The 15517-nt window shown below is 44.8% G+C and overlaps 1 protein-coding gene across 4 annotated transcripts in view; it reads left to right on the forward strand.

Annotated features, from left to right (window-relative positions):
• Positions 1–11638, forward strand: part of KCNJ6 (potassium inwardly rectifying channel subfamily J member 6) — a 167253-nt gene extending 155615 nt beyond the window's left edge. For 3 of the 4 annotated variants that reach the window (XM_012570140.5, XM_002189762.7, XM_072935833.1), the window contains one exon: positions 8532–11638. In XM_012570140.5, coding sequence (XP_012425594.1) covers positions 8532–8857 — 326 coding nt within the window. In that variant the 3' untranslated portion in view covers positions 8858–11638. The remainder of the gene's footprint in view (positions 1–8531) is intronic. The other variant, XR_012058324.1, reaches the window with a different exon arrangement.
• The last annotated feature ends 3879 nt before the right edge of the window (positions 11639–15517 follow it).

Here is a 15517-nt window from a genome sequence, read left to right on the forward strand (position 1 = left end):
CCAAGGATCTTCTCAGCTCCACCCAGATCCACCCAGGATCCTCTCAGCTCCATGCAGATCCATCAAGGATCTTCTCAGCTCCACCCACATCCACACAGGATCTTCTCAGCTCCATCTAGAACCATCCAGGATCTTCTCAGCCCCTCACTCTGCTGGCTCAGCTCCTCCTGCCCAGTGAAAACCTCACAGGACCCTTCTCCAGGGAGGCAGCAGCTGGAATCAGAGCCTTGCTGCCTCTCCCTGGATATTTTCATGGAATTGTGGAACAGGATGCCTGTGAAGCATGGCAGGGGAGAACATCCCACCTGCAGGATTGGGGAGAAAGCCCTTGGGTTAGTAGCAGTGTGTTTTTAGAAGGTCAGGACAGCTCTTCTCCTCACTCAGCACTTTGGAAAACAGAGCTGCAGTTTCTTCTAACCAAAATTCCCATCAGAATTTTAACCAATTTTAACCAAAATCAGATTTAATCAAAACGAGATTTAACCAAAATCATCCCTGTGGTGAAAAAAAAAAAAAAAAAAAAAAAAGTGATGCTGATCTGAAATCTGGGGAAGTTCTTGATCCATAAATGTATCCCAAGAGCCAAACAAGGAGCAGGGCACAAAATCCTGGCATTTCGTGTTCCATCTCCTCCGAACTGAGTTCCCAGATTGCAAGGGCTCCAAGTACCAGTTCTGGAACCAGCTTCTCTCTCTCTGGTCAGATGGTCAGACATCATTGGATTTAATAAATTTCCCAGATTTAGGCGACAGAAAAATGTAATCATCACCCATCAGGAAAAGATCAGCTGAAAAACAGCATCAAAATTCAGACACATCAGGATTTGCTGGGCTCAGCTTGAATGTGAGGCTAAAATGAGGTTAAATATTGGCTGAATTGTAAATTTATGGTAAAATTGCAATTCTTTTGGTAAAATTACCATCTCTTTACAAGCAGTTTATTGAGAATATGTTGGTACAGTTTGCTAAAAGTGGCAGCACATTTGAGGCTGGATCAAATTCTCCTGCCTCAGCAGGTACCACTTGTCAGAAAGCAAGAAATTAGACACAAATTACCCAGCATTTAATTCCTGATAGGAGAAGCAGTAACCAAGTAAATCAAGCATTTCTAATTCAGCATTTTTCCTCTGGAAAATATCATTTCACTGGCATTGAAATCTCCTGCTGGGGGAAAGAAATGCATTTTAACAATTTGTAAAGGACTAAAGCATGCCCATTTTTTTTCTTATTTAGGTGTTGCATTACACAATATATCACATTTGAAGAAGTCAGAATGAAACCAGAATGCTTTGACCCATTCAAGTTAGGTTTTGTTTAGAATTTAACTTAAAATAAACTTCAAATTTTTAAATGACTGTTGTTTGTTTTAGCAAGAAATAGAATTCAGAGCCACAGAAAGTTCAACTGACTTGAAATTACGGCTTCAATTTCCTTTGCATATTCATCTCTGTGCAAATAGGAGCTGATAATCTGCGTGTTCTCCTGCAGAGCTGTGATTTTCTTATGGGGTGGGGTGGTCAGAGCAGCTGCTCCAGCCCACTCACTCCACGGCAATTTGGATTTTCTGGATTGAGCTTGTCCCTGCTCCATCCTCAGCTACCACAGAGACCCCCGAGCAGCATTCACAGATGGTGTCAGCAAAGAAAATCTCAAATATAGTGATCTTCTCCTGAGGAAGAGAGGTGAAAATAGAAATATCAAATTACACGTATCATTTGCAGGAAAAAAAACCCACACCAGTTTTAACATTATAAAAGGAAGAAGAAAACAAACAAAACCCAGAAAAAGTTAACTCCTTATATTCTAATAAGAATAAAAAGCATCTGTCCTCACTCCCTTCCTCTCCCACTCAAATCACAGCCCCACAACACAAGGGTTTCACACCAGACATGCTGAAGTAAAGATATTTTAAATATTTTAAAGGCTCCCAGGCATCTGTGCAGTTTTGACTTCCTTCAGGACCTTTTGACATTTCTCAGGGTGAGATAAACAACCAATTTCCAGGTGTGCTCTGAACCAAGTTATCAGAACCCCTGGGAATTCCCCTTTGCTGCCTCTGAATGAGAGATATATAAAATATATATTTGTGGGGTGTTTACTCAAATAAACTGAAACTACTACAGCTTTATTGTCAGCTGTACCTAAATTCTATGATTTTATGCTTCCTGCTTTAAAATACTGAAGAGAATTCAGGGTCCAACACAACGTTTTGCTTCCTTCTTTTTAGCTTGATTAAAGAGGACCAATTAACTCCCATGGAATGTTTCTGACACCGACTTGGTGGCACTTCGGAAATTTTATTCCAAATTTCTGTCTTTTTTTGTCTTTTTTTTTTTTTTTCTTGAGGCAATCATTTTCACACTGGGGAGAGCTGTTTAGTACAAATTTGACAGAAAAAAAAAAAAAAATTCTAGAGAAGGAAGAAGGAAGAGAATCTACTGCCAGCACATCTCCTGCTTTTCCAACTCAGCGTGTTCCTGGTGCCACAGCAGTGAAACAGAGCCAGCAAGGCTGGGGAATTTGCCAAAGCCCACACAGGGTCTGCAGGAGAAGAGAGGGATCAAGCAGGGGGTCTTGACTCCAAGCTTTTGGTTTGTTTTTAATAGCCCACGCTGCTTTCTTTTCCTCCTGAACACCCAAAAATAGCCAAGTGACAAATCCTTCACCAAATATATCAGAGTGCAGAAGGTCAGCAGGGCCCTGCCTCGCTGGTGGGTCTGGGTAGAATCCTGGAAATCCACCTGGGTTTCCTGGAGCTACAGAAAAGGTGCAGGTTCATCCAGTTCCCTCGATATTGGTGTCATTGGAGAGGAGCTTCTCTGCAGAGGGACTTTGGACACCAACCAGGAAGGACAGGACACAGGGAATGGCTCCCACTGCCAGGGGGCCAGGATGGATGGGAGATTGGGAATCGGGAATTGTTCCCTGGCAGGATGGGGAGACCCAAGAATAGAATTCCCAAAGCAGCTGTGGCTGTCCCAGGATCCAGGAGTGTCCCAGGCCAAGCTGAACAGGGTTTGGAGCACCCACATCTAAGAGAAGACCCCCCACCCATGGCAGAGGTTGGAACTGGAAGATCTTTGATGTCCCTTCCAACCCAAACCAATCTGGGATTCTTTGGTCACAGTGATGACGCAGAATTATCCCATCTCCTCCCCCCTGACCCTGACAAGGTGCTAAACTCAGCTCTAAGGCCACAGGTCAGGGCCTCTGCTGCTTCCTGAATGCCACAGCTCCATCACGAGCACACGGAGGCTGCAGGAATTTATCTCAAGGGGTTCCTTCATGTTTAGTTTTGGTTTCAAAAGGTTCTGTCATGGTTTGAAAGCCAGGTGTCTTCTAAGGAAGGCAGGAGCCTCCCTAGAAATGGAAAATGTAAACCCCCTCCCTCTGAATTATTATAATTTTGAAATTAAGGGGCTCTAAGGCAAAGATATGGGAATAAGAATAACAGTTCTTTACTAGGGAAACTAAAAAAAAAAGCAATAATAATAACAAAAAAAAAACCCCACAACAAAAAACCAAAACACTGCCAGAGTCAGAACAGGCCCTGGCAGCGTGTGTGTCAGGGAGGTGGCAGCAGTCCCATCCCAGGGTGGCTCAGCCCTCCTGCAGTGCCAGCTGTGCTTCTGCTGGAGCAGGATCCTGCACAAGGGGGGAGTTTTCCTTTGGAGCTCCAGGGCTGGGGGAGATGGGCCTGGGCTCCTCTGGGAATGCAGTGGGAAGAAAGCTGCTCCTCTGGGAATGCAGTGGGGAGAAAGCTGCTCCTCTGGGAATGCAGTGGGCAAAGGCTGCTGTGCTGTTCCCAGGTCAGATTGTATCCAGGTAGGAATGCTCAGCTCCTCCCCTGGGCAGAGCATCTCCCCATGGGATGATGGAATTTTCTCAGCCATGCAGGGACACTCACTGGCCATGAACAGAAGATAATTAATAATTAATGGCCCATGAACAGAAGAGATCTCTTGGAGGGAGGATTGGTTGTGGGAGAGATAAAGAAAAAACTGCCCAGTGAACAGAGATAACTGCCCCAGCTCTGACAGATGGTGACAGAACACACACCCAGCTAAACCTTTCAACTTGAGACAGGTTCTCATTATCTAAATGAACCTTTTGACAAAATAGATCAAAACCTCTGCAGGGATACCTCAGCAAAGGCTGCTGTGGATACAGAGAGAGTGAAAGGAATTCAACAGGAGCATCACAGGCACGCGGAAACCTCAGCTCCCAAATGTAAACCCCAGACCAAATTTTGTTCTCCTGCACATGAGCGAAACCCCACTCAACCCAAAACTGGGGACACCCCTGTGCTCCAATTTGCTGCTGAGTCTTACTCCAGGCTGAATTGTGAAGCAGAATTCCCATGAAATGATGGAAAACAGCCACTCTTGTGGGATACCCCAGATAATTTAATGCACCAGGAATTCTGCCTGGTCCTGCTAAGTGCCAGCAGCAAATTCCTGAACCTCGAAATCGCTGTGACTCTCAGAGAGGTTCAGCCAGTTGTGGGCCATAATTTTTGGCTCCTCATTTCACTGAGAGCCTTTTTTTTATCCCAGAAATGGAATTTGAAAAAAGAAGTGCTGTAATGAAAAAAGCCTGTCTTGAGTAAAACAAAAGCTGAATGAGGCTGTCACTGTGTGGAAACAGCAGGGCTGGAAAATCACTGTATTTCAGCTCAAACATGGGTTTGATACCTTGGTTCTGAAGCAAGCTTTCCCTCCTGAATCTTTTAGAGCATTTTATTTTTGATGGCTCTTATCCCAAAGGGAAACACTGCATGGTACAAGTGACTGACACTACCTTTTATTGTCTAAGCTAGCATGAAATCTTCAATTTCTTGTAGAAGCAAAGACCTTTTATGGTCCAATTTAAAAGCAAACCAATACATTTATTTAAAATAATAATAAAACAACAAAAAGCCAAGGTAGCTTGGCTGCCTAAAATTAAAAGTCTCCTTCAACCGATCCCCATAATTTAGTTTCACTGACTTGAAAAATCCAACCTTCCATTCTAGTACTGAATAGTACTTTCCATTACAGTACTGAAAAAGTACCTTCCATTCTAGTGCTTCATCCAGCTGTAGAAAAGGAACAGGAATTAAATCGTTGCTGAATGGAAGCCTAAATTAAAAATGGAGATCAACATTTCGGAGGAGGGTTTGTTTTTAATGATCTATAACTTTCACATAGTCCAATTAATCTTCTTGATTTCTGCAGAAAATTGTCCCTCCTCTTTCCCACCAGGTGGAACAATTTTCCCTAACCAAAGCAGCAGGATCTCTGAGTACTTGCTTTCCTTGTAATGAAAATTCCAAATTTCCAACTCACTCCCAAGCTGAATTTCAGAAGTACAGGGATTAGGAACAAATGACTTTTGTGAATGTCACTTTCCTTTGGGGAAATTTATCCGGGGCTCTCTGGTCAGGGAATGAGAGAAATATGAAATCATTTAGGTTGGAAAAGAACTTTCAGATCATCGAGCTCAACCATCAGCCAGCACCAGCCCAATCTTCAGCACTGAACACTGTCCTCAGGTGCCACATCCACACAGTTTTTGGGTATTTCCAGGTGTGGTGATTCCAACCCTCCCTGGGCAGCCCCTGCCAGGGCCTGAGCACCTTTCCATGGGGAAATTCCTGCTGCTGTCCCAGCTGAGCCTCTGCTGGCCCAGCCTGAGGCCGTTTCCCCTTGTCCTGTCCCTGTTCCCTGGAGCAGAGCCCGACCCCCCGGCTGTCCCCTCCTGGCAGGAGCTGTGCAGAGCCACAAGGTCCCCCCTGAGCCTCCTTTTCTCCAGGCTCAGCCCCTTCCCAGCTCCCTCAGCCCCTCCTGGGGCTCCAGTCTACCAAAAAATTTGCCAGTCAGCCAAAAATCATATTGAAGACACCCCAACATTTTAGAGATACAGGCAGAATAATAGACTGCATGTACAGCTAGTGCATATTCAGTATGAAATTGTCCCAGGCACTGGGAAGGGTGTGCTCACTGTGTGACCATGCAGAGGGTGACACAGGCACTCTGGTTCCTGGCTCCCCTCATCCAGCCCCTTCCCAGCTCCATTCCCTGCCCTGGACACGCTCCAGCCCCTCCAGGTCTCTCCTGCAGGACCAGAACTGGGCACAGCCCTCGAGGGGCCTCTCAGAGCCAGCCCAGAGGGACAATCCCTGCCCTGCTCCTGCTGGACACACAATTCCTCATCCAGCCCAGCTGCCAGCGGCCTCTTGTCCCCCTGGGCACCCCTGGGCTTGTGTCCAGCCCCTGTTACAGCACCTCCAGGGCCTTTTCCAGCTTTCCAGCCCCTCTGCCCAGCCTGGAGCTCCATGGAGTTGTTATTTACAGTGCCCTGTGAGCTGCCACACTCCTCTCCCTCTGTTATTCTGAGGGAAACAAAGCATCCTTTAGAACTCAAAATCACATGGAAAATGTCACAAGAGGTGGTTTTGTCACAGGGCTTGGTTCTTCCCACCCTTCCCACCTCTGAAAGAGCAGGAAAATGTGAAGATCTTTGTATTTCCAGGTGTGCATTTGCTTGAGAATGGAAATGCAAAATTGTCCTGGAAGAACGAAGAGACAAATGAAGGCTTCAATATTTGTGTCAGGCCTAAAGAAAGGGAGCTCAGGTGGTGTTCCTGCCTGGCTGCAGCAGGGAGGTCCAGAGCAGCAGCTTTCCCATTTTTTTCTCTGGAAATCATCACTCCACGGGGTCCAAGGTTCTGCAGAAAGGGCAGGGAAACACTGGAGTAATGTCACAGCTGATAAATGTCTTCCTAAAGGTGATACTACAAGTGAGAAGTGCAGAGAAACAACAGTTTTCAGCCATCAGAAGGAAGAAATGAGACCTTGGGAGAGAAGGCTTTAAAGAATGAGAATTTCCTGGAACAGTAATCACAGCCCTGAGAAATATTTGGGACATTAAATTCCCAATGCTGGCTCTTCACAGGACCCTCCATGTGACTTTCCCTGATGCCACCAGTGCAGAGAGACAAGGGGCATTTCTACAGTCTGCCATTTATGCTCTCTAGATTTATTATTTTTAGCTGTTTATTATTGCCTTCTAAATAACTGACATGTGGCAAGCTTATCCAGGGCTTAAACAATTTTATTTACTAAATATTCCATATAGACTGTTCAGCTTGGTAATACAATGCTAATAATGTGCAGTAATCAAAGCTGACATCATTTTTGGCCTTTTAAATTCACTTCTCCTGATATTTTTGCCTGTGCAGTTGGGTTTGCCATATTTTCTGGGCAGCTGGGTTTTTCCTTTCCACTCCTGAGCATCCATATTTTATTGCAGTGCTTCCCTGAGCTGTGGGTCTGGGATGGAGGAGATTCCAAATCACAGGTCCCTGCCATTTCTAGGGATATTTTCACCCAGAGGATACTCTGGGATGTGACCTGAGCTTGGATCAGCACCTCTCTTTGTGCCTCTGGACAAAGCACAGTCTTTTTTTGCCTTTTAGGGTGAGGTTCAGCAGATCTGTGAAAAGAAGGTAACAAACAAATTAACCCCAGTTATCCCAATTCCACACCAGACAATATCCCAACATCCTCCAGGAGTTTCATTGTAATTTATGCATTGCTCACCAGCCCAGCTCTCACAATCAGGGTAACTAAAAAGTGACTCCCACTTTTACGGGAGTCAGAGTTGATGCCTTGTGAAGGCTGAGCTGGAGCAGAGCTGGGCAGAGCTACAGAATAAATTCGGGATTTATTAAAGGATCTCCTCCATGGACCCACCTTGGGCAGCACCAGAGCCCAGCCAGGGCTGCACCCAAATGACCCAAAATGGCCCCAAAATGCACGAGCGCTCCCGGGGGCTCTCCCTGGGATCAGTTCTGCTCCATTGGCACCTTGGAGTTCATTGTCCCATTCCAGCTTTAGCCCAGGCAGTCCCACCCTGCTTGTTTTTCTCTCTCCAGCCCACGCTGTTTGTGCTCCTGGGCTGAGATTTGGATCATTTGTCCTTGGTGCCCAGCTGGAGCAGGAATTGTTTTGTCTCCCTGCTCTGTGCACAGAGCTCACCATCCCATAATGTGAAGCTCAGACCCACACACTAAAGCAGCACAGAACCTGAAACATAGAAAAGCTCAAACCTGAGGCATCAAGGGAACCCTTGGATCATGGGATCAGGGTGGGCTCCAGCAGGGGGAAGCTTTGGTGACAATTCCTGTTCCCTGGGTGCGTGCTGAGCGTGGCAGTGGGTTTGTGGCAGCCAGGGGACAGAGGATGACACAGTGCCCCACACCACCTGAGACCCACAGGAGGTGAGTTGGTGAAACACTGGCAAAAGATCAGTGTTTAATAAAGAAATTATTATTAAAATGTTCGCTGTCAGACTGAGCCCTTCTTATTCAGCACATGCACAGGAGGAAAGGGCATAGTTTGTGCTCCCAAAAAGTGGTTTATGAGCTCCACTTTGTGTGATATCCAACCTCACTCTGTCCTTCTTACAGACAGAAAAAAAAAATAAATTAAAGACTTGGGGGAGCCGTGGGTCCTGATTACCGCACTTATTCCTTCTCTGTTGTTGCAGGGATGACCTGCCAGGCTCGCAGCTCCTACATCACCAGTGAGATCCTCTGGGGCTATCGCTTCACCCCCGTCCTCACGCTGGAGGATGGCTTTTATGAGGTTGACTACAACAGTTTTCACGAAACCTACGAGACCAACACCCCCGTTTACAGTGCCAAAGAGCTGGCAGAGATGGCCAGCCGAGCAGAACTGCCCCTGACCTGGTCTGTTTCCAGCAAGCTGGACCAACACGCCGAGCTGGAAACGGAGGAGGAGGAAAAGAACCAAGAAGACCAAAACGAAAGAAACGGAGACGTGGCCAACTTGGAGAATGAATCCAAAGTGTAGAACCAGAGGAGAAATAAAGGCCACGCCGCCTCCTTTATCTCCTCTCTCTCTGCTCCCTGTTTCTTTCTGCGACACGCCTTTAATTTTTTTCTCTTCCTGTTATTGGTAACTCACGGAAAATAAACACTTTAGATGAGAATTCCCAACTTCAACCCAAGAGATTCCCAGACTAAGCCAAGGCGTGGGTTCAAGCTGCAACACTCATCAAGGATGGTGGAATCTCCCCCTGGCAGTGACTGATGGCCCCTCTCCAGTGCAGACCTCCAGGTTTATCCACATCAAAAACACAAAAACCAATCCCTGAATGCAAAGGAAATGTATGCAAGGGATTTTAAAAGAAAAACTAATTAATGCCCATCGATGGGCCTTGACTGAGTGTTTATATATTTCAGGACAGTTTCACAGACTGGGTGACAGTGGAATGGGCCTTGCAGCTTTAAAAGGAAGGTGAGCAGAGGGATCTGCAATCCCACACGACCCTGTACATATGCCTTATGTAACTATTTCTCTCTACATTTAGTAATAAACGCCGCATGTACAAAAGTACTGTAGTAAAGAACTTCTAAATAATGTACACAGCTGTGTAATTAATGTAGGTTTAGAAACAGAGCTCTAGAAATATTGGGATGCAAAAACTAACTACCCGTCGAGTAGGCATTTCTCTTCAAATATTTGCAGTGTAAAATTGATTTTAATTTTTTTTTTCCCCTCCCCTTTATGACTCTTCTAGTGCATAACATTTTCTTCAGTGTACCAGACTGGCAGCTATTTAGAGTACCTCAACTGTTGGCCAAACAGATCGTTTTATTCACTCTAAAAAGCCATAAGTCTGGGAGAGGGCAGGGTAGAGAATTGTACTCTTGACATACTGTGAAAATGTTTACAAATAAGGCAAAACCCTTCCTGGTTACTCTTTTTTGGAGACAGTTTGACCGAAAAAAAAATTGAGGCTGTGGCAAACTCATGGCTAACCAGAATTCCCTGTATACTCCTCATATAACGAGCACGTGTCACGTGGAGGGGTTATCCTTAATGTGCAATATCCAGGGAATCTGCTCCCACGGGATTTCAGTGGAGTAGTTTGCTACACACAAAAGAAACCCCACACACTAAGCCATTGAAAAATGAATGTTGCACCTCAGCCAGTAGATTTTAGCTACTTCAGCTGGGAAAGAAACAGCTGGATTTCGTGTGGGGATGGAATCCATGAAATTTGCAATTTGCTGGTGCTGAGGCGCGGTGGGCACAACATCCCTGGGGGTGTCCTTCCACCAGGATTCCCAGGAGAACACAGGGATCCTTCCACCCACGCTCAGGGGAGCCATTCCTCAGTGAGTTTCTCCACCTTAAGGAGCTCCCTGGTTGTTGTAAATCCCTGGAAAACCCTGGACATTCCATCCACGGGGCAGGGAGAACTCGCATCACGTCCACGGCAGTGGGGGAGCTCAGCCCCACCAAGAACAGCAAAGGAGGAGAAGCTGCAGCCTTAATTTTGGGGGTTTTTTTTCATGCCTGCCTACTCCAGGAAGAAAGACAACACTGAAGAGAACCTGAAGTTTTTTGTGGGGTTTTTTTTGTTTGGTTGGTTTTTTTGTACAGAAAAATTTACGTTTAAATAAAAGAGAAAAAAAAAATAAACCTCAGGAGAAACTTGGTGGGCAGGTGGAAAATTTGCACTGTGATATAGCTTTGGCATTAAATTCACACCTCTTTTCCTTTTTTTTTTTTTTTTTTAATTTTCTTTTTTTTGCTGGTACAATTGCCCCTTGCTAATTTTCAGAGAAGGTGAATGATTTTGGGGGGGCCTCCAGGTGAGGAGGTCACAACAGGGCCTGGGGAAGGGAAGAGAAGGGAAGGGAAGGGAAGGGAAAGGTCACACACCAGGGCAGATCAGGCTGGACAGGAAGAGGGTTTTTTGTTTCAGCACTGACCATTCTCCCCTAAAAGGAGAGATGCAGGATGCAAGGATGCAAGGAATGGTGCAGGATGAGGATTTGGGGTGGGTGATTCTGGCAGCTCAGTGAAGGTTGGGACACTTCTGGGAGACAGCACTTGGCCACAAGCTCATCCTCCTGCCCCAGCAGCAGCCCCGTGCTCCAGCCCATCCATCACCACCCCCAGGGTTCCCTAAAAAACAGGGTTTTTAGGGAAAAGTGGCTCCACAGCCCCTCTGGAAGCGTTGGGGCCGCGGAGCCGCCCGCGCGCGTCCGTCCCGCCAAAGGTGCGCGAGCTGAAAGCAAACTTTCCCTCCGAGGATAAACTGCTTTTGGCTCTCAGAATTCACTGGGCCACTCTGCAAGTCGTTGCTGCAGGTTGAGAAAATTTGTGTTGCAGCTCAGGGCCCTGATGAAAGCTTTTTTTTGTGTCCTTCAGCACGGAAAAAGAGACTTTCCGCCACTGGGGCATGCGCATGTGTAAGCTTTATTTTTGTGAATAGGGCACTTACAGCTTAAGGTGTGTGTGTTTTGTCTCTTTCTCTCTCTTCCCCCTCCTGTATTTTCTTGTCTTTGGTATCCATGTAGTACGGACTGTAAAGTTTATGAAATCTCATTTTTGTAACATAAGCTTTAAAAAAAAAAAATATAGAAGCCTCCAAAGCTTTCAACGGGGAAGCTTCACGTAAACTTTGTACTAGAATGTCCCTATCAAACACCTCTATTTTTCTACAATGATTGATTAAGCAGTTTAACAATGTATTTTGTGTCAATGATTTCAATTGAATTGGTACGAAGACAATTAAGAATTGAATGCTGTTAATTAACAATGGATTTTCAAGCCGTATATCCTGAGTGGTGTTTTCATTGACAGTAAATCATTTAACCCAGGAATTTCAGCTCCTAATCCTGAACAATATTCGAGGAAAGCTCAATTCCCTATGGGAATATTTGTGGCAAATGACATTTAAGGGGTGTGAATAACCTAATGTAATTTGCTACAGAATTAATCCAGACCCATTACACTTCTATTTCATTCACTAATATATTTTGATGGCTTTTTCTTGGAATATCCTGTGATTTCTGGGAGGAAAAGGATTTCCAGAGGTAAATGTGAGCTCTCGGGAATCTCCTGGAGCTCTCAGTTCCTTCTTCACTGACCAGAAACATTGCTGAGTGGGAATGTGACCTTCAGCAAATTCTCCAAGCTTAGCTTTATCATTTTCCAACAAATACCACCTTATTGGAATTAAAATAAATCACCAAAAGGATTATGAAGTATCACCCAAGAATGCAGATGTCCTGGTAGGAGTCTATAGCTGTTCTGATCTGCATCTTTGCTCTACAACACCAAAGCCATGGGAGCCATCCCAACAAATTCAGCAGCTGCCAAGCCCAGGAGGGACAAAAAATGTGCTGGAAAATCCAAGAGCATCAACAGATGGTTTGAAGTTCACTTCAAGTTTTTGGTTTCAAGTCCGGGTTGCTCGTGTTCCCCTGTTGGATTTACAGAGGTCACTCAGGCCTCCCAAAACCAGGGAAGGATGAAATTCCTGAAATCCCTGTTCTGTTTCCAGCCACAGGGCACCACTCTGGGCTATTTAGGAAGGGGAAGGCCTGGAATCAGAGCTCTCTTCAGCTCAAGGATGTCCAAAGCCACATCCCACTCTCCCAAAAAACAAACCCTTCCACAAGAGCACCGACAGCTCCAGCCCCTCTGCCAAGGGCTGACTTGCTCTGGAATTCTCCCAGCAGCCCAACTTTTCACCTTTGAGTGTGGCAGAGGGGGTGGAACTGGATGATCTTTAAGGAGCCTTCAAACCCAAACAATTCCAGGATGCTAGGATTTTATAATTCCAGGATTCTATGAAATCTTTGGGGTTTTTAATGGAAGAATGGCAAATCCCCCATTCCCTGGGCCCAAGGTATTTCCTAGCTAAATGGCAGCCCTCAGGCTGAGGCAGGAATAATGCCCAGGTTTTCCACCTCCTCAGCTGGAGTTGTTTGATTTTTGCTGTCCAGCAGAGCACAACCCTGGGAGGATGCACTGTGTCATTCCCAGAAAACCTGGGATATCTGTCCCTCCTGCTTTTTGGAGATTTAAACTTGATGTGGTGAATTTATACCATTTCCTGCATTTTATTTTTTTTTTATGTGGGTGTGAATGAGAGGCTCAATATAATTTGTCTCCTGTACTCTGGGCACCTCGGACATTCCTTAGCAGACACCACCAGAGCTTCTGGCTGTCAAACATTAAATTTTTACTGTTGTGCTATTCCCTGCCCATCAAAATACCTTTATTTTCAGAATAACAACCTCCTTAATGCCAGGTTACCTCACTCAGGCACTTTTTAGGCCATAAATCAAACCTAAAACATGAGGAGTTGGCTTCTCTTCCACTCTTGTTCCCTCAGCTCCCAAAGACCTCTTTGGAAACAAGCACGTGGAGAGCGGGCATAAATCTGGGCTTTGAGCTGTAAATAATTCTTAAAGACAAGACCTGAAAGCTGTTATTTGTTAATCATTTCCTGAGTAGATTTTAAACTTCTAGGGTTTGGTATTTTGGAGGGGAGAGGTGGTGTCAGACATTCACAAGTAATTTTGTGGGTTTAGCTCAAGTTTCTTTCTCCTGATTTATTCTCACGGTTTTATCAGATCCTCTGGATTTCCAGAAATTATAATCCAGCGGCAACTCCAGTGTAAAAGTGCAGTTATTTTACCATTTCCACTGCCTTTTTGTTGTCTGTTGATGCTCCAAGAATTTCCCATGGAGAGCCCAGAGACACATCCAAAAATAGAGTTCCAGAGGGACTCGGATCTTCCTGTTTCACCACAAGTGTGAAATCTGGTTTCTATTCTGAGCAAATTCACAACTACAAACCACAGCTCATCCCTCCTTCTCCCCAGCTCACGTGTCATCCACACAGAGTAAAAACTTCAGAGTTTCTGGTAGCATCAGCTGCTTTTAGATTTTTTTTTTCAGAGGGCAGGAATAGGGAGAATTCTCCCTTCTGTTTTTCCTTTTTTCTTTTTTAAAAATCAAAGGCAGCAGCTCCAGTCTCAAAGCTGAAGCTGTTTTCCCTCAAATCATTACAGACAATCATTTGCACTGACTTTCCTGGAGAATTTAAACTGGTGAGAACTGCTGGAGAACTGTTATTCCACCAAATTTTCCATGTGTTTGATTGGAATCCTCTGGAATCCTTCCAGCACAGGGAAGGATTTGTGCTCCTGGCTCACCAGGATGGATCCTCACAGTCACCTTCCCTGGCCACTTCCCCATCATCATGTCCCAAATCCCTCACTGGAGCATCACATCCCTACAACAGCTCTTTAATCTTCCCAAAATCTAACTCCGATTGAATCAAAAATAGCATTTTTTAAAAAGAAGGTTATGATATCACAATGAGAAGTCTCTAATCTGAGAAGATCAGTGAGATTTGGGCTGGGGAAGCCAAAGCATCACAGTTTGGATCATTCCAAGGAGTCTGGCTCAGATGCTGGTGGAAGTCACTTCCTTTCCACAGCAACATTCTTGGTGGTGCTGGATGGGATCATGGTGCTGCCTCCTGAATCTCTGCTCGTGCTCCTCAGGAATGCTGAACGTGGACCAGCACTTCCCAAAATCACTTGGAATTGGCTGGAAGGGACCTCAAAGCCCACCCAGTGCCACCCCTGCCATGGCAGGGACACCTCCCACTGTGCCAGGCTGCTCCAGCCCCAGTGTCCAACCTGGCCTTGGGCACTGCAAGGGATGGAAATCCAAAAAAATCCTGGAAAAGAGGAATAAAAACGAGTGCAAAGTGCACAGATGAAGCCAACAGAATTCCTGGACACAGGGCAGGGCCAATGGAATCAGGAGTTCAGAGCTCAGCCATGCTGAGACATTTTTTACAGCTTCATGTGTCATTTCTCTGATATGCACAAAATTCCTATTAATCAATATACTAAATAAAGCATGACCAAAATTATGGCTTAAAAATGTTGGCCAGACAAATCATCACCACAGAATTCCTATTAATAAATATATTAAATAAAGCAAAACCAAATTTATTGCTTTAAATTTTTGGCTGGACAAGTCATCACCACAGAAATCCTATTAATAAATATATTAAATAAAGCACGACCAATTTTATTGTTTAAAATTCTTGGCTGGACAAATCGCCACCATGAAATCTCCATGATGAGAATAGACAAGGGAGAAAATTCATAATTTCAACCCCACACAGAATTTTTTTCCACTTGTGAAATACAGGAAAGTAAGTCCAAGAGAGATGCCATCGTTTCCAAACTCCCTGGATTCAAAAGAAAGAGGGATCTGTTCAATGCACATAAAATCATTTGTCCTCTTCAAGACTCCAACTTCCTTTGGTCACCAAAAATGACACTGAAATTCCCCAGGAAACTGGCAGAGAAAAGTGTGGGTGTGGCTTTATTTCATAAAATTTAAATAAAAAATTCCGCTTTCTTTTTTAGGGAGTGTTTGTTCTCTCTTTGTGTCAGTTCTCAATGGTTTGCCAAAAATCTGCACGGCCATATGACCTCCCAAGAGTATTTCTAGTTTTGTAAAAAAGTAATTTATTTTCGGTCTTTAATTATTAATTACTGAGGAATCTGTGGATTAGAACTGATAATTAAAACAAGATTAATCCAGAGAAAAAATTCCCAAAAATTAAATCCCAGCACTTCACAGATCAGAACAGAATCTTCCATTCGCAGGGTTTTT

This window comes from Taeniopygia guttata, chromosome 1, assembly GCF_048771995.1.
Source record: "Taeniopygia guttata chromosome 1, bTaeGut7.mat, whole genome shotgun sequence".
Classification (NCBI taxonomy): Eukaryota; Metazoa; Chordata; class Aves; order Passeriformes; family Estrildidae; genus Taeniopygia; species Taeniopygia guttata.